We start from the raw sequence: 20,296 nt of genomic DNA on the forward strand, positions 1-20,296 counted from the left end.
CTAGCGATTCACTCATACAATTAAAAAAAAATCAAATATCACTGACACATACACCACAAAAGTCTCAGCAAAACCTCCTCAAACCCCCTACAACTACGAGTGGAAAGTGACATACCCAAATGAGTCTTGAGCTTGTGGGAATAAGAGCAGGAAGAGCATCAGCGTGGATGTGAAAACACTTTCTGCACCATGCAGATAAAGCGAAAGTAAGGCACTATGTCTCCAACATGAAAATGTCATTTTTTTTTTTTTTTTTTTTTTTTTTTTTTTTATACTTTGTCGCTGTCTCCCGCGTTTGCGAGGTAGCGCAAGGAAACAGACGAAAGAAATGGCCCAACCCCCCCCCCCCATACACATGTACTATACACACGTCCACACACGCAAATATACATACCTACACAGCTTTCCATGGTTTACCCCAGACGCTTCACATGCCTTGCTTCAATCCACTGACAGCACGTCAACCCCTGTATACCACATGACTCCAATTCACTCTATTTCTTGCCCTCCTTTCACCCTCCTGCATGTTCAGGCCCCGATCACACAAAATCTTTTTCACTCCATCTTTCCACCTCCAATTTGGTCTCCCTCTTCTCCTCGTTCCCTCCACCTCCGACACATATATCCTCTTGGTCAATCTCTCCTCACTCATTCTCTCCATGTGCCCAAACCATTTCAAAACACCCTCTTCTGCTCTCTCAACCACGCTCTTTTTATTTCCACACATCTCTCTTACCCTTACGTTACTTACTCGATCAAACCACCTCACACCACACATTGTCCTCAAACATCTCATTTCCAGCACATCCATCCTCCTGCGCACATCTCTATCCATAGCCCACGCCTCGCAACCATACAGCATTGTTGGAACCACTATTCCCTCAAACATACCCATTTTTGCTTTCCGAGATAATGTTCTCGACTTCCACACATTTTTCAAGGCTCCCAAAATTTTCGCCCCCTCCCCCACCCTATGATCCACTTCCGCTTCCATGGTTCCATCCGCTGACAGATCCACTCCCAGATATCTAAAACACTTCACTTCCTCCAGTTTTTCTCCATTCAAACTCACCTCCCAATTGACTTGACCCTCACCCCTACTGTACCTAATAACCTTGCTCTTATTCACATTTACTCTCAACTTTCTTCTTCCACACACTTTACCAAACTCAGTCACCAGCTTCTGCAGTTTCTCACATGAATCAGCCACCAGCGCTGTATCATCAGCGAACAACAATTGACTCACTTCCCAAGCTCTCTCATCCCCAACAGACTTCATACTTGCCCCTCTTTCCAGGACTCTTGCATTTACCTCCCTTACAACCCCATCCATAAACAAATTAAACAACCATGGAGACATCACACACCCCTGCCGCAAACCTACATTCACTGAGAACCAATCACTTTCCTCTCTTCCTACACGTACACATGCCTTACATCCTCGATAAAAACTTTTCACTGCTTCTAACAACTTGCCTCCCACACCATATATTCTTAATACCTTCCACAGAGCATCTCTATCAACTCTATCATATGCCTTCTCCAGATCCATAAATGCTACATACAAATCCATTTGCTTTTCTAAGTATTTCTCACATACATTCTTCAAAGCAAACACCTGATCCACACATCCTCTACCACTTCTGAAACCGCACTGCTCTTCCCCAATCTGATGCTCTGTACATGCCTTCACCCTCTCAATCAATACCCTCCCATATAATTTACCAGGAATACTCAACAAACTTATACCTCTGTAATTTGAGCACTCACTCTTATCCCCTTTGCCTTTGTACAATGGCACTATGCACGCATTCCGCCAATCCTCAGGCACCTCACCATGAGTCATACATACATTAAATAACCTTACCAACCAGTCAACAATACAGTCACCCCCTTTCTTAATAAATTCCACTGCAATACCATCCAAACCTGCTGCCTTGCCGGCTTTCATCTTCCGCAAAGCTTTTACTACCTCTTCTCTGTTTACCAAATCATTTTCCCTAACCCTCTCACTTTGCACACCACCTCGACCAAAACACCCTATATCTGCCACTCTGTCATCAGACACATTCAACAAACCTTCAAAATACTCATTCCATCTCCTTCTCACATCACCGCTACTTGTTATCACCTCCCCATTTACGCCCTTCACTGAAGTTCCCATTTGCTCCCTTGTCTTACGCACCCTATTTACCTCCTTCCAGAACATCTTTTTATTCTCCCTAAAATTTACTGATAGTCTCTCACCCCAACTCTCATTTGCCCTTTTTTTCACCTCTTGCACCTTTCTCTTGACCTCCTGTCTCTTTCTTTTATACTTCTCCCACTCAATTGCATTTTTTCCCTGCAAAAATCGTCCAAATGCCTCTCTCTTCTCTTTCACTAATACTCTTACTTCTTCATCCCACCACTCACTACCCTTTCTAAACAGCCCACCTCCCACTCTTCTCATGCCACAAGCATCTTTTGCGCAATCCATCACTGATTCCCTAAATACATCCCATTCCTCCCCGACTCCCCTTACTTCCATTGTTCTCACCTCGATTAATATGGGTAAAATTGAAAGTTGATGGAGAGAGGTGGGTGATTATTGGTGCATATGCACCTGGGCATGAGAAGAAAGATCATGAGAGGCAAGTGTTTTGGGAGCAGCTAAATGAATGTGTTAGCGGTTTTGATGCACGAGACCGGGTTATAGTGATGGGTGATTTGAATGCAAAGGTGAGTAATGTGGCAGTTGAGGGAATAATTGGTATGCATGGGGTGTTCAGTGTTGTAAATGGAAATGGTGAAGAGCTTGTAGATTTATGTGCTGAAAAAGGACTGATGATTGGGAATACCTGGTTTAAAAAGCGAGATATACATAAGTATACTTATGTAAGTAGGAGAGATGGCCAGAGAGCGTTATTGGATTACGTGTTAATTGACAGGCGTGCGAAAGAGAGACTTTTGGATGTTAATGTGCTGAGAGGTGCAACTGGAGGGATGTCTGATCATTATCTTGTGGAGGCTAAGGTGAAGATTAGTATGGGTTTTCAGAAAAGAGGAGTGAATGTTGGGGTGAAGAAGGTGGTGAGAGTAAGTGAGCTTGGGAAGGAGACCTGTGTGGGGAAGTACCAGGAGAGACTGTGTACAGAATGGAAAATGTCATGTGCAACAAAAATCAAAGGATTTACCTCTACAACCCTGAAGCTCTGCAATGGAGTTCCCAAGGAACTCCAAGCCTCTTCAATCTCTTTCTATATGATTTCCCATTACCTCCATCAGGCCACAGGGTAAAAAAAAAGTAAAGGTCCTCTCATATGCCTGTGACCTTACAATCACAATCCAGCATTCTGACTCAACAAAACCTACAACAAACATGCAACACTACATTACATAATTGTAATACTGCCTCATCAGGAGAAGACTGTCTACATCTCCACATTAGTCTTCAATTACCCTTCTGACCCCAGATGGATATGAATCCAAACAGCACCCTCTCATCACCTTGAATGGCCAATAGTTCCTTTCTTTTTCTTTCAAACTATTCACCATTTCCCGCATAAGCGAGGTAGCATTAAGAACAGAGGACTGGGCCTTTGTGGAATATCCTCACCTGGCCCCACTCTGTTCCTTCTTTTAGAAAATTAAATATAAATGAGAGGGGAGGATAACAAAATACCCACTATTCTGGGTATCACATAGAGACACATAACACTCAGGCCCCAAACTACAAGTGTCTACACAAAAGCAATAAACTAATGCCCTCAGATCACTGACTGGTAACATCTTTACAAGGAAAATCCCTTAATGTACTCTACAAACAACATATTTGCTCGACTTCACACAGTACATTATTTGCATGGTCATCCACCCTTGTCAAAAGCAAGTGTAACAAAGCTGCTACTCACAAAAACAGAGTACTCGGAACGATCAGTGCACAAACCACAAACACTTATATGATGAAACATGGACTTCCTAGTACATTCCCAACTCAATATGCTCAGCACTCAATTCTTTGCAAAGGCTCTGAACCCTTCCCATCATAACAGTACACAACTAACCACTAACCCTGTTCATTCTCACCTGTTTTTCTATAGGCACTTTATAAACCTGCAGAAGTTCCTCCATAACTTGCGCAGGTGATTTGCTAATATTTTGCATATTATCTATATGAATTGTAATTATAGAACTGTTGCTTCTATTACTGCTGCTACTGCTACTCCCACTACCACTGCTAGTTGCTCCATCTGCAGGCTGATACTGTTGCTGCTGCTGATGTTCGCCATAAAATTCATAATGAAGTGTAGTTGCATTCTCTGGAAAAGCCTAAAGTGAAACAAGATGATAAATTAGTTAGGACATTACAAACCAAGCAAGTTATAATGGAAAAGCCAAAAGTTGAAAAAAAATTCCATCAGAAAGACCTTTCTCACTAAACAGGAGGATGGCCCAAGTCAGTCTTTCATAAGCCTAAAACAGTTAATCATACTTGTTGCCTTTCTCACCACTGTGAGGTAGCATCAAAAAGTGGACTCACCTTGGTCCCATCTATTCCTCAGCTGTCATTCATATTATACTGAAAATATAGCCCTCCACCTACAGTCATGTACTGAATACTTCATTTGCCTTGGTTCATCCCATTTACAGCATGCCACACCCTGTACACCATAAAGCTCCAATTCATTCTACTTTTGCATGCCTCTCACCCTCCTGCATGTTCAGGCCCTAATAATTCAAAAGTTTCTTTCACTCTATCTTTCTATCTCCTTCTCTGAGTCCCCTTTTATGTAGAAATGGATGAAGGCAGACACCATTGCACTAGTCTACTAGCTGTTCCCATATGACATTCATCCCATCTACAATACCTGTCTAGTGTCTTTAATCAACACTGGAAAAGAAGTTACAAGCCCTGCATGCACTTTGAAAGTCCTTTTATGTTCCACATTCTATCAGTGGGTCTTTCCATCCTTCATTATCAGCTGGGATATGATTTGTATCCAGAAAGGTTGCAGTTAGCACAACACAACAATCTTGGTATATGTGAAACATTAAATTAATAACATAATAAATGGGAGACTACATTCCCTGTCCACCTACCCCTCCCTCTCTTTTTAAAGAGTGACTACTTGACCAGTAAATATCCAGCCAAAAAAAAAAAAACTCAACCACATATATTCAAAATACTGCACTGTACCTTGAACCAATGAAGATTCATGAATTCAATAATTATCCCAACATTTTCTGAGTGTGAAGAATGGCATTATGCTGCAGACAAACTAGCCACTAGAGCGATAGGTGCCAGCATAGTGGGTCCAACCACAACTTTTACCATACTTTCAAGCTTGCACAAAATTTCTTTGTAAACATACATAATAACTGGATCTTACTTAACTATGCTGTGACCATGAAGGCACAGACATGGGGTGGATCATGATACATCAACTGGTGGTGAGCAATGCCAGTGCAATGTAGCTATATCTTTTTCAAAACAAAACTGTTGTCACAAGAAACAAGGTAAAATTTTATGCCTCCAAGAAAAATATGATTTACCACAATGAAAGAGGAACATGCAGAAAACATGTTATATGAATGACATAAGTAATCAGAGGGAAAAAGACATAACATAAATGAATAGTGTGAAAATGAATATGACATGTCTGTGCAAACTTAGCATATCAGCAGTGATTGTGGTGCATGAAAGATATATAAAATGCAGTCCAGTGCAAAAAAGCAAAGAGAATATCAACAGTAATAATCTGAAACATATATCTATAAAAACATGTAAATGCATTACAACAATGTCATGTACTACTCATTCTGAAGAATAAAAGGTATCTTAATAATCAACTTACCGATAAAGGAAGGTTCTGACAACATTGTGCCAGACCAAATCCATTGTCCTTGCCACCCCAAGGCTCTCCCAAGTTAATGAGGCGCAATAAGAGTGCCTGTCGAGGTGCTACTGCTAGCCGAGTGATAAAATTTGACCTGAAACATTGAAATACTTAGAAATGAAACCTCCATTTCAAAAGAAGAACACTTTTAAAATCCCTAGTTTCATAAAGTTGGGAGGAGCAGTGAGCAAAAAGTAAACAAATTCATCAAACTTATGCACTGTTAAAAGGTATAGTATGCAACATTGAATTTTCTTTTTAATCACTCACCAACTCTTTTAACACATTCTTACCTAGATAAAGTAAACAAAAGCCTTCAATTACATATACAGAAACCTTTACCAATACTAACACACTTTTCATGCTATATACAAGTTCATAATAAATAAAGTCTAGCTGTGTGTACATCTTCAAAATTTTACTATGTTTATAATTTTTTGTTAAAGGGGATCTCCAGTACTATTCATCAATCTCAAAATTGAAATAACTTTTTTTTAAAGTTGTGCAACTAAAAACCACAAAACAAGAGGTGCAGAAATGCTGAAAGCAATATATGGCTTTCCAGAACTGACTACATCTGTCCAGAGAAATGTATCTACCCTCATGCCCAATTTAGTTAGGCAAACAAGGTAGTCTTAGAAATGTTAAGTGGGTTATCAGTCCTTGAAAAAGATTTTCAAGGTAAGGTGACTGATCTAATGAGAGCAAAACCCTGTCTTTTAAAACCAGATGCTGATACTAGCATGAAGGCAAACATAATGATGAACATGCCCACTTTGGTAATTCTGAATGGTAAATACATTAACACAGGCTCAACATTCCTACTTCAAAATTACTATCACTTTACCAGACTTCAAGTATGCTAAAATTTTGTATATGCTCATCCTTCATGCCTGCCTTACCTTTTGCTGAACATGTATAGCAAATTTAGAACTGCCAAGACAACAGTCATGGATGTGGATGATAGGAGGGTAATGAGGTGCTCCACAGAAGAGTAGAGATGGCGGGAGAAGGAATGCTCCACCAGCAATGTTGTGAAGTGTAACACCCATACAACCAATTCCTGGACCTGCAACATATATAAATGCAACTTAAATAGAACCGAGCTCCCAAATTAACACTCTTATTCTTGATCAGTAATTTTCACAGAGCAGAATTCCTCCAATTCTCTTCATTTAGATATATGCAGCTATCTTTAAAGAGATGCTAAGCTCAAATAATGTCAAAGGACCCTATCTCTGGGTATATATAGATAATAAAAAAGTACTTTTTTTCTCATGAGCTGTGACTCATAACCAGCCTCATCCAAATACTAATCACTCCTTATAACAATAAATGAAACTCACACAGTTAATCTTGCACTATGTTAATACTTCCATCTAAACTTGGACATTTCCATCTACCTATCATTTCTAATTCTGTTTCAGTATACATGAGATGGGGATACATGACTCCACCTACAAAAGGTTACACCATAATTGAGAGGTGACTTATAGTGATGTACCATCATCAGTGAAAAGAAAGGAAAATGGTCTAGTTGAACACCTTCTTACTCCAAAGAAGTCCATCATTTCCCTGTTCCTATGTGGAGTGCAGCCTCAAACTTGTAGGAACCATGTGAAAGTGGTCCTTAAGGTGTATATTAATAAACACAGTGACCCAAGTGACCATGTGCATACAGCATCTAGTTCACACACACAAGACTTCAGCACCACTAAATCATGCATTCTTTTCATTACATTTTAACCAATCATGTACTGAAACATAAAAACATTGTACTGAGTATTTGGTTCAAGCAAAATTTAATTGACCCCTACTCTAGCTTCAGGCATCATATTCCTTTTAGAACACACTACAAGTTAATATTTGAGTGAGAATGCTTTAGTTAGAGCAAGAACAAGGGGAGTTGTTTTACCTGAACTGAAAAATTAATTACTAATTATCATTATGTTTTACATCATAACAGCTAGAGTTCACTAGTTATGGAGAATCTTTTGCCATGGCTATCCTTTTGAGGAGTTCCTAAGGTGAACTGGCATCAAAGATATAAATAGACCAATTTATATCATATAAATCTTTTGTTATAATCAGCATGAATGAATGAAATTATTTTCATTACTGCTACACCATCTTATTTTGGAATATTGCCAGAAATGCCAGTCAAATGCAGCATTGTCAAAGTCTAACAAGGACTGGCAACATTACATCCACTTTTGCTAGAAAACTCTCCTGCCTCATCTTGGTCAAATTTCACTTCTGCTGCTGTTAGTAGCAGGGTCCACAAAATCCTTCTCCATGTGATCAGATGACAAATCATCACTGACATATAATTCTGGATCATTATCTGCTTGGTTATCTTGATCTAACTAAAAGATGCTCAATTTCCTTCCTTGAAAGCTCACAAAATGGTGCTCTCATTGGAATGGCAGGGGATGACTGACATTAGGAAAAGAGTATCATGCATTACCATCTATGCCACCAGCCACACTCTGCATGTGCCCTTAAAATGGGGACACAAAGCCCAACTATAAAATATCCATGCAGAGGTGTCACTCAGCTCACATAAATCCAGTGTCTGTCTGGAGATGTGACAGTTTTAATCAACCTCGGACATGGTAGCATCAAATACTTTCTATGAATATGGGAATAAAGTTTACCTATTTGTCTTGTAAATAATACAAAGTTTACTCCATTACAGAAATTAACAAGATCTATAATGCATGACCTTTCCTTAAATCCGTGATGTCTACTGGTGTGAAAGTTTCTCCTATGCATGTAATCATCTATTTGCTTTTTATTAAGTATTCCAGTTTATCACAGAAACCAGTATTCCACTATATTACGGAGAGCACTGCATGTGTGTTTAATACATCTATGTCCTGATGTACGCTTTATGTGTGTATTCACCTCGAGGTAATCCTGTCATATATGCAAGAGCTTGTATGGATGGGTTTTAACTGCATACATAAAGTAACTTCTGTTTCTCCTTTTAGAAAGTTAAAATACAAGGAGGAGAAGGTTTCGAGCCCCCAGCTCCCGCCCCCTTTAGTCGCCTTCTACGACACACAGGGAATACATGGAAAGTATTCTTTCTCCCCTATGTGTATGTGGGTGGGTTGGGCCATTCTTTCATCTGTTTCCTTGCACTAACGAGGGGAGAAGGTGATCAAGTATAATGAAAAAATAAAGGAACATAATTTCACAAAAAAGTTAAACATCTTGTTTTACATAAAAAAAAAAGCAGAACAAAAAAAAATGAGAACATTAAAAACACAAATATTACTTACATGGCCATTTTCTGGAAGGTCACATGGCAACACCCATTTGTCTTCATCTTTCTCTGCTGCTTCCTCTAAGATTGTATCAAATCTGAAACATGAGTACTAACTTGAGTATTGTACAAACAAAACAGATGAAACATAGGATATCTTAGTTCACAATTCAAATTTCATAACAGAACTTAGCTCTCATAAGGACAGCAACAGAATAAAGTACAGTATAACCTGAAGAATCTGTTAAACTTATCAATGAGCCTTTCCATTATTAATGATATTGCTGAACTTCTGGTAAACGCTATACACATATGCATATTTGCGAATAACCACAAGGAAAATGAAACATGACAATACCTAGGAAAGAAAAAAAGTGTAGCCACCAAGTATAGTGCGATATGTATTTAGCACTGATGCAACTAAACTTAATGCAAATAATTGTGGGTACCAATACAAAACCATCTTACAATCCATGCTACTGAGATGGATTTTTTGAGGGATGTTTGTGGTGGAGAGCATGGAAATAGCATGGATACATGGTACAAGACAGGAGGAAAAGAAAGGAATAGAAACAACTTGAACATGTGAGGAAATCATTGTGCATAGACAAAATAAAAAGGAAAAAGTGAATTTTCAAAGATGAACTTGAGGGAGTATTTGTGAACCAAATCAATCAGAGTTTTTGTTTTGATGATTACAACTAAAATTATGGGGGGTTGCAAGAATCAATTTGTCAATCATCTGTAGACTGAAAATAACATAAACATATGAAAACAGATGGATGGGTAGATAAATAAGTGGGTATGTAAGTACTTGAATACTCCAGCAAACCTTGTCTTACATCATTTACTACATTCCAAAAATCTTTTACATATGCCTACTTGAAAGTATCTCATCTTACTAAAGCATTTCTGACTTCAAACAATGGTCTATTTGTAAGAACTAAACAATTACCCATCAACACAAAAGTTCTGTTCGTTACAGCAAAATATCTTGACAAGAGAAATCAAACAGTGAGCACCATTTAATGACTACCCCAGCACACTCAGCCACTACTAATCTAAACCCTGGATCCTGCAGTCAGTCACCTATTATGGTGACAGAGATTAGCCAATGCCTGGACAGAAAGGACACAAAACAAGATAAATGAAAAACAAAAGACTGACATAAGACAGTAAAGTTAAAATCAGTATGCATATAGTTATGACACAAATGAATCATAAAAAATAACTTACCTGTCAAGAACATCAATCCAATGATAAAGCTCACATTTTCCATAGCTCCAAGACTCCACACTCCGTAAGACTGGAAGTAGTTCCTCATTGCTGCAGTTCTGTAATTTTTCTATTAACCATCCACAATCTCCAGGCTGAGAAAAGTCAAAACAAATTGTCTTAAGGCATCAAATTTCATACCAAGCCTCAACTCACCAGTTCAAAAACATTATCTTAATCAGGTAAATAAATATAATTCACACTTCATACTTACAACTTCAGAACTGCTTTTCTTTAATTTTGAGCGGTCGATCTTCATCTTGGCACAAGTGCCAGCTCATTCATTCCTCATCCACTGTTCATCCAGCCTGAAATATATTATCGTAAATTTCCTTTAATAACTGAGTACAAAAACATTGACAAAAGTGATCAAAATCATAAAAACCTTGTGAATGCAGCAATGAAATACCTTCAAATGGTTTAAGAGGCCCTTCTAACAACAAAATTTAGTCTGCAATCAAGCTATGGTGTTACTACTTTACTTATTCAAGCTATTTTAAGTATTGGTTGGCATTGGAGAACTTCCTCTGAATGGTGTGGGCCTACATCATTCCTTTTTGCTCTGGTTTAATGGTAGTCCCAGTCTTCTACAGGACTGGCTATTGTAAATTTACTTTAAAAACTTTGAGTACAAACATCTGACTTAAGTGATTGCAAATGTCAAAAACCTTATGAACGCAGTAATGAGATAACTTGAAATAATTTTAAGAGGCCCTTCTTGCCACACAATTTAGCCTGTAATCAAACCACAGTGTTGCTTCTTTGCTTGGTCAGGCTATTTTAGGGGTGATTGGCTTCCTGGGACCTGCTCTGAATCACGAAGGCATTACATAACAGCCATCTTAGAAGGATAATGAGTGAATGCTTGCATAAAGACTGAGAAGGCAGAGCATTCTGGTATTAACATGTGTTTATACAATTTGAAGGAGAAGCACCTAGTTATTAAACATTTTCTGAAATGCACTATGGTGTAAAAATATATAGGTATTAGATGCCCTAGTGAAATGTTATATCTGCTATGTGTTTAACAGCTTTGAGTCCCTATCTTTATACAGATCTTGATTGTAGTTATGGCAACTTTTGCTTACAGCAGTTATATTCTATATTTCTCGCCAAATTCCACCAAATAACCAAAATTTACCTTATTTTGAAATTATTGGGAGAAAATAAAAACATCACATGATCAGCTACTTGGATTCAGTTGCTAAGACATTTGTGAGCTACATACATGTAAAAGTGTTCCTGCAAGCATATCAATTCTAAGCAACATTCTTGAATATGTGAAAGGACAGAAGAGATCCCATTAACACAAATATATTTCGACTACAGCACTGTGCATTAAAGTAAATCTTGCCTACTATGACTAGTCAGGTGAAGGTTTCAAGGGTATTGTTGACTACAAAGGTTTCATCTACTTCTATGTTAATTTACCCCATATTTTCCAAAATATATAAAACTCCTCCCACTTATCCACTATTGCTGAATCACTCATTGTCCTTATATCTCATCTGCAATCTTCTAAATCACTTTACAAAGAGTAGGGTGTCCACTGATATGAGTTACTACTTAATCCATTTAATTTCTGTGCTCCTAAACTGCACATTTAACCATACTCAAACTTTAATTTACCTAGTTGCAAGGTAAAACCGCTAAAATTCCTAAATAGAAAGACCCCAGGCCCATCCCAAAAGACTTAAAAAGTACATCAATGACATTACAAATAAACTCTTACAAAATCTAAATTGAGAGATTTTACTAGGTTTAAGATGGGAATGCTAAAAAAATTTCAAATGCATATTTCCTGTGGCATAATAGAGCAAATAATACATCCAGCACTGTGCACCTGTAAAACTGATAATGAGGGTAAATCTCAGCCATGAAAAAGTTAGCCAAGTTTTCAATACTTCTGGAGGAACTGATAAGTGGTCCACCCACTAATACATTATCAGGCCACACTTTTCCTATCCTCTATACCTCATCCCATTACTAACACTGTCATGGAATAATGAGTAAAAATTACTACCTGAAAGTCTCATTCTTTCTCATAATAAGATATCACTGCAAATCATTATAACTAACAGTCCACAATCGATTTCCATTTCATTAAATAATAAACCATAAATAATTGGCTGGGGCTGTTTCACAACATACTGACACCAGTGAGTACAATGACATAATGCCAAATAATTCTCCCATTGTCTCCACCTTAACTAGGAAATATCCAACATTTCAGTGCAATTCTTTATCATATAATCACCATACTTTAAAACATATCAATCAACTTTTCCTAGAAAAACTTCTGCAAACATTTACAAAAATACCAGTTCTAGTCCATCAGGGTCACCATCCAGAAGTGCAGGAAAACTGTTAATAGTGAAAACAATAAATCTAACCAATTGCTAAACATAGCCCATCTCAAATTAATCTAGGAGGAGATGATAGTTGGAATGAATTTAGCATTAAGCAACAGATTGGAAAATAAAGTGTACAAATAGTGTTGGACCCATAAGTGCTAATACATTAATGAATTTGTTGTGCTTGTTGGCAAAATAACCACCATGTAAATAATTCCCAAAATATTTCATAAATTCATTTACTGACACCTATCTACTTCTTTTCTCTCTTAACTAGCAATATATGATTCATAATCATGAAATCATTATCTCAAAATCTATAGGAATTTTGCTACCTTAAAGTACAAACAACTACAAAAGGAAATTATCTACCAATACCTGTCATATAATTCAGATGAATCATTTGCAAGTGAAACTATAGTAATCAGTATTAATAAAAGTGAAAAGAAATTTCATAGTATTTAACAGACACAAGATATGAAGAAAATAAGCTAAACTTTCAAGAATTTGTCTAATGTAAACAAACCCAGGAGGATCGTTTCACACTGTATTTTCCGGTTCAGTTACAAGCTAATAGTAGTCTGGGTTGGCCACCAGTGGTGTAGTACCATGTGAGAGGCCAGACTACAAGTAGATGGTGTAGTGGCAGACGGTACAGGAGAGTGACAAGCAGGTTTTGAAGGAGTCAGATTCCAGCGCTAGGCTCTACCCGTCAGGTCCCCACTAACCCTCCCTCTGCACGCCTCCCCACGACCTACACCTCCCACACATGTATAGCTTTCATCTTCGCGTGCCCATCACATACTCCCCATGGCTTTAATTCGGTGAACACATCCAAACCTACGAAGCATTTCATTCTTTTGTTGCTGACAAGTGCCCGTGTGTCGTCACCAAGAATCAACCTTCCCAAAACAATAACATTTTCTTGCGCTTACATTCTTCTGTAAGGCTTACAATTTACATATGAGTTCTAGTTTTCATTCAAACGTTTAAGTAGCCTTTTTAGGTAAATCTATCAGCTACTCTTGCCCTACAGTACCTTATATTTCAGGATCCAGAAATATCGCGACAGGAAAAACACTGCAACTCAAACTGTGGCTGCAGATGGCGCTGGCATCAGGACGGCTGACGAGCGACACCCGCAATACCACCGCTAACTTCGAAAAAAAAGAAGAAAAAATAATTTCACCGGCAACATTCCTCCTTACGAAAGTTACTAATGAACCCGTAAACTCATCTATTTACGAGTATTTACATACTACCTCTTGCCAGTGGTAAAGGTGACCAAACCAATCGCATGGCTACGCAGCACTTTTCCACATACCCTCAACAACCTTCTAACATAATGGTATCTCAAGCAAATAACCTCATATTAACTATCTCCAATTAACATGATAATGAGATTAGAGCTTATTGATGCCACATGGTCATCCACAACAATAAACTGATAAATTGGTCATTTGTAATGATTCATTATTCACCGTAGGTAAACACCTGTTTAACCATCCTACACAACTTTCTAAGATTGATAATACTCGACAATAATAATGATAATAATAATAATAATAATAATTATAATGATATTAAATAATGATAATAACAACAATAATAATAATAATGATAATAATAATAATAATAATAATAATAATAATAATAATAATAATAATAACAATAATAATAATAACTAATTATAATAATGATGATAATAGTAATAATAGAATGAATAATAATAATAATATTGATAATAATAATACTAATAATTCATTATCATCGCGTTCATAACTAGTATAACTTTGAGACCTGTCAAAGGCCATCTTTACGACACCCTCATCTTCATAAAAGGACTTCACATTTTCATACTTGAAACTTGGGTTAGTCAAAGCCTATCATCACCATACCCTTTACCTTCACTTCACCCCATATCTTCACTGCACCATTATGTTCACTAAATCGTAGTATTCACAATAATCTCTGCTACATCGTAATCTTCAGTGCGAAGGCTATCATATTACACTACACCTTCGATACCACTGTCTTTAGACCTATTACATATCGGAACAAAGGTTTTCTTCATAGACAGACATACAGATAAACCTAGGATACTTTTAGGGGCAAAGAAATATTTTCAGTGGGGTCAGCCTTTGAACCTAGTTTGAATAATTCTAAGGGTCAGGTAAGAAAGGCCATGTTTGCTTCACACATCTTCATTAAACTACATCTTCACTATACGCTAAACTTTACTAAAATACTCACATCTTCACTACACCTCTATCTTCACATCCACAGTGGCAAGACCTAAGGTAAAGTCTTTTTTTGAATACTCATTACCAATCTTACCTCATGGAGTTTGGATGTAATAGTTTTGAACATGATAATCAACTTCTCTTTGTGTCCCTCCTATTACATCACTCCCATGTAGGTTGTGATATGGCCTCTTCACCTTTCTTTATCTGTGTAATCTTTCGAGTTTCCAGTATGATTATAAAATCTATTTCTTAAAGTTTTGTTAGTCTGTGTATTGATTTTCATGTTCTGCATTAAAGAGGTTCCCGTCCCGACGAGTTGTGCCAGTCAGGTGATGCCAGTCAGGTCACGGCAGCCAGTTTGTGCCAGCCAGGTGATGCCAGTCAGGTCACGCCAGCCAGTTTGTGCCACCCAGATGATGCCAGTCAGGTCCAGCCAGTCCGGTCATGCTGCAGCGACCATCTTCAGCATTGCAGATTAATCATACCATTCAGATCCTAACACATATTCTTCTTGCAGTCCATAGTTTTATCTTATTCCTTTCGTTTCTACATATGTTTTTAATTGTTCCTTATTTATGGGATAGCTTCGACTGATTACTCAATTCATTATAATCATTCCTCGGCCTCTAGAGTCTCAAACACTGCTTGATTATTTTGCCGTTTGCAATGCCTCCATACTGAGCTTTTTCTTTCCATGGCAGTTTGGCAATACTAAGATACTTTTTGACTTCATCTCGTGCTCCTACCACAAGACCTCCTGGTCCTACCACAAGATCTTCTTACACTACCCCAGGCTGACCTTCCACTGTAAATACACAACATTTGACTGTGATTGTGGTGTTCGTCATCCCAGATAATGTTGCCATAATGTGTGGGTTGCTCCCTCATGTCTCCTGGTAGTGTGTAGCTCGGCTTCTGCACCCTGTGATTCCACCAACATGAACCCCTGAAGCACGACGGTGCGACCCTTGAACACGACGGTACGACCCTTGAACATGAAGGCACTCCCCTGAATACGACGGCACAACCCTTGAACCTGGGCAGAACCCTTGGGTACGACGATGGCCTGGGCTTTGACCAGTCGTATATCGTAGAGTTCGAGAGTCGTCAGGTTGTGCTCGGGGATCGTACCCTTGTGCTCAAGGGGTTCAGAAATCAATCGGGTGAGGGTGGGTGGCACCTGCCGCGTGCAAGGGAGTACGGCGCTACACACCGCTCCCTACTAGCACAATCACATAATGGTATGCAGGTTATGTGGGTGCAAAGTGCTGACGGACGGAACGAGTCGAAGATCCGTCCGCCAGCAGCTGGTGTTGGAAGGCTGTCAGCTTGTGATGTTTCATCTTGATGGCATATGGCACATCACTTTTCTGGTGGTAGGGTCTATTTGCTGGTGCGACAGGTACTGAACAAGTGAATTCTATTTTTTTATAATTGACCTAGAAGTGGTAGACATGCCTAATCACGTCCAACTTGAAGGGAAGAAAAGTGTATAAAAAAAATGTGATTTTCTTGTAGAGTTCTGGGATACAGTTCATAGACTTTCAAATTACGAACATGAGGCACCAGTGCCCCACTGGGACCAGAAGACACGGACACCAGTAACAGCAAAATCAATATCAAAGAGGCGGTATCGATTAGCCTTCAATGAGACATTGATCTTCCTATAGATGAGCGACCGAAATGAACTTAAGAAACTGTGGTGTCTCGTGTCGTAAAGCGAGTTCGTGACCACACCATCGGATTTCGAGTGGGCCAGTAACGGTATACCTCATGCGCTTCTGTTTCTTGACTCAACTCTCAAAATTCTGTCTTAAGAAATACAAAACACTATCACCACGGAAGTTCGACATCCTCTGGGGAGAGAATCAGGACTGTGGCATAGGTCCATTGTCTACAATTGAGGGACACTAGCATAGGAGTTCCAACCAAAGGACGGCGCAAGGTCAAAATCAGGTGATAAAGTTGCATGAGGAAACAAGTGCGTGTGAAGAGGAGGGTTCATGAGGAGTAACGTTATCAGGATGATGATGGTTATGATGAGGGTGATGGTATGTTCTGGGTAACACGGAACACCTGGAGAACGGTGCGACCCGTGAGCAGGGAGGTACTTATGGGATTGGAGGAAGAAAAGCATGACGAGTATTGACCGTGCCGATTATGGTGGTGTTCGAGATCCTGTGATGGGAGATAATTGTATGTTGCTGCGCTAACTCCAGCATGTGCGGGCCAGGGATAGGGGCGCTGTTTGTGGTTTGGTGGAGGGGGCTGTAGTATGGTATATATACCGAGGTGCGGGCGGGCGGGGGGCAGTGCCTCCAGCGTCGCCTTCAAAGGTTATAGATCTTCACCAAGCTCAAGATTTTTTTACTTTTCCCGTCTGAACATCAATTCACAGGTAGGCGTCTCGAACTATATACACACACCTCAAGTGCACCAGGGTCAGGTCAAGGTGAGGTCAGTGTTGGTATACCAACGTCAGGTCAAGGTGAGGTCAGTACTCGTGTACCATGGCAGGTCAGACTGTGAACAGATGAACATTTCTGTAATCGTATGGTGCTGAGGGTGGCACGTTTGGCATCGACCTCATACTGTGATGATGATAATAATAATAATGATAAATATCCTCAGATTACAAAAAGACATATCCAAGTACGTTGCATGGATAAGGACATTCTGCCTTGAAAACTACGAACGAGAGATCATATAAATCTTAAAGCTTGTAGACTTGGTGCCGCAGTTCACCATTGCATTAGTGGTGTTAGGCCTGGGATGGTGGGCCTCTTGAAGCGCCCCGTCTCGTGCTAGGGATGCTACAACTGGTCTACTAGGTGGGTGCGGCCACCGTGGATGGTGCAAGTCAGCTGCAGGCCACGGTACCTGACAATGGCCTCCTGCACTTGTCCAGTAACCCCGACGGCACGACCCTTGAGTACAACGTTGCAACGAGCGAATACGATGGCCTGACCCCTTCAGGATCAGGTCAAAGGCCAGGCCATCAGACCTTAAAGTCGCCTGTGCTTAAGGGTTTGAGACAATGGGTTATGAGATTCACTTTTATGAAAAAAAGTTGTCTAAGCGTGATTTGTTACCTAAGTATAGCTTTTGGGATAAACAGATGGTGTTCCTCCTTCAGGTGGAGTGTGTGTAGGGAGTGGCTGAACCAGGTGAAGATATGCTACTGCTGATCCCTCTGCTGCTGGTGCTGGCTTCCTCAGCTCCTGCCCAACAGAACTTGGTGAGACATCCTCTCCTCGGGCCAGGCCACTAGTATGGCCAACACATCCACACACAAAATTAAAGAATGTGTTATTACCTATTCATGCCATAAGGGAAAGGAACTTTCCACGCATGGGGCCTAATCCCTTGAACATTCTCTTCATTGAAAAAAAAATTCTATATGCTTTCTGCATTTGCCATGTCTTCAACCATTTCATGCCAGTCTTCCACCACTCTTATACTTTAAAAGTACTTCAAAATTTTTTCAATGTTTCTTGATTAATATCATGTTATGTCCTCTGGTTGTTGTATCCCTATTATTCTTGAGTAACTAATCACAGTGTACATCATCAATATGTTTCAGAAACTTAATGTCTTTAGTCAAGTCACTGTGCAAGTGATAACTTTTTTATTGGCATTGTACCTATCTCTTGCAGTTTACAACATACATAAGTGTAAACTGTTTTATCCTAAAGAAAGTTCATGAGGTGGGGGCTCCATGAGTGTAGAAATAGATCCTGGTACAGTACATATAGGTAATATCACATACACAGACATATAAACACAAAATCATATCAAGCACACAAATAAATGAATACATGCAGATACCATATACAACACATACATTCACTAGCATACACACAAAAAAATATACACCTCAGACACATCAAAAGAATACACACAAACTTGCAAACCATTACACATCACATGCATAAACCATAGGTATAACTAAAGCATACAGACACACACATAAACATAAGACGAACACACCACACACAAAAACACGCAAAGAAAGTGTAAAACACCCTCCCTATATTGTGAACTAACAGCATAGAACATCCTCCTTTACTGTATACATAGGTAATTTCAAAAAGGTAATTAGAAAAACACACATACACATTGATATATTAATATGCAGACATGAACATGGCTACAGTCAGTTCTGAGAGTGGCCATGATGGATTCAAAAACATGAGAAACAGAAAGAAACAAGTCAGAAAGATCTTTAGAATAATATCTCAAGAAGCAGCTGTTTCATGTGGGGGAATGGAAAGTTACACCCCTTGGGTATGTCAGTACAACCCCTGATGATGATGGTTTGAAGCCTTGAGCATTACAGTGCAACCCTTGGTTATCATGACATGATCCTTAAGGGTCAGGTCAAAGACCAAGCCAACATCCCTAGGGATGGTTAGCGTTGTGCTCAAGGATTGTACTGTTCCATTCCTTGTGTCAAGTTGTCTCTCAAGAATTCCTGAAAAAGAGGCTAAAGCTAATGTGTGTTGATATGCCCAACAGACTTCTCTGTTCCACGAGGCGCTAGCCAGTGATGGGATGTTGCAGTCATGGGTGGGAGTGCGGGGTGAGGTGGCTGATGTGGAGCTTGTGTACCTGAGGCGGCACCCATCCAACCACCCAAGCCACACCAAGAGAAAGGCACCTTCAGCCTCACTCATCTACTCCTTTACAGCCTTTCGCAGGTATTACCTGGGTCTTCCAGGACTCTCAATCTTTGTGGAAATATTGTTCTTGATTTTCCACCATTTTGAAGAATTATGGCACTATATTACATTTTGACTTTTTTTCCCTTGACCATGATGGTATGATCTTTGAACACAACAATGACTCTGGAACACAATGGCATGGTGTTCGACCTGACCCTTATGAGTGAGGTCAAACGCCATGCCATTATACCCAAGAGTCGTACTGATGTACTTAAGGGCTGCATCATCTTTGGCATGTTCTATTACCTCAGGCTTAAACTTCAAATTTACGAACATATTGTTTATACTATCATTTCCACAAGTTTGTGCCACCTCTTCACTACATTTAAACAGCTTCAAAAATGGCCTGTTGATGAGTTGACCATCAAGAGGGAGAGACACAAACGACATTCCAGAGGCATCCCTGCACAACCTGCCTCCCACTTCTCCAGTGCTGATACTGTAACATGGTATGTCGATTTGGCTGGTGCCACCTGTGATGTGACTGGCGACACCGATGACGTGAAGAATAGTGTCATGAAACTGTTTCCATACCAGCTCTATAACT

The 20,296-nt window shown here is 39.4% G+C and overlaps 2 protein-coding genes across 5 annotated transcripts in view; one reads left to right on the top strand and one right to left on the bottom strand.

Annotated features, from left to right (window-relative positions):
• Positions 1 to 13,914, bottom strand: part of HUWE1 (HECT, UBA and WWE domain containing E3 ubiquitin protein ligase 1) — a 139,486-nt gene extending 125,572 nt beyond the window's left edge. For all 3 annotated transcript variants that reach the window (XM_071677124.1, XM_071677123.1, XM_071677122.1), the window contains exons 1-7: positions 13,819 to 13,914; positions 10,640 to 10,733; positions 10,387 to 10,520; positions 9,167 to 9,248; positions 6,782 to 6,948; positions 5,838 to 5,973; positions 4,069 to 4,311 (exon numbers count right to left, since the gene is read on the bottom strand). In XM_071677124.1, the coding sequence (XP_071533225.1) occupies positions 4,069 to 4,311; positions 5,838 to 5,973; positions 6,782 to 6,948; positions 9,167 to 9,248; positions 10,387 to 10,520; positions 10,640 to 10,684 (807 nt within the window). In that variant the 5' untranslated portion in view covers positions 10,685 to 10,733; positions 13,819 to 13,914. The remainder of the gene's footprint in view (positions 1 to 4,068; positions 4,312 to 5,837; positions 5,974 to 6,781; positions 6,949 to 9,166; positions 9,249 to 10,386; positions 10,521 to 10,639; positions 10,734 to 13,818) is intronic.
• Positions 13,915 to 17,311: 3,397 nt separating this feature from the next.
• Positions 17,312 to 20,296, top strand: part of LOC139757077 (A disintegrin and metalloproteinase with thrombospondin motifs adt-1-like) — a 28,412-nt gene continuing 25,427 nt past the window's right edge. Inside the window, exons 1-3 of one of the 2 annotated variants that reach the window (XM_071677125.1) lie at positions 17,312 to 17,423; positions 18,162 to 18,263; positions 19,544 to 19,725. In XM_071677125.1, coding sequence (XP_071533226.1) covers positions 18,201 to 18,263; positions 19,544 to 19,725 — 245 coding nt within the window. In that variant the 5' untranslated portion in view covers positions 17,312 to 17,423; positions 18,162 to 18,200. The remainder of the gene's footprint in view (positions 17,424 to 18,161; positions 18,264 to 19,543; positions 19,726 to 20,296) is intronic. The other variant, XM_071677126.1, reaches the window with a different exon arrangement.

This window comes from Panulirus ornatus, chromosome 24, assembly GCF_036320965.1.
Source record: "Panulirus ornatus isolate Po-2019 chromosome 24, ASM3632096v1, whole genome shotgun sequence".
NCBI classification, from domain to species: domain Eukaryota; kingdom Metazoa; phylum Arthropoda; class Malacostraca; order Decapoda; family Palinuridae; genus Panulirus; species Panulirus ornatus.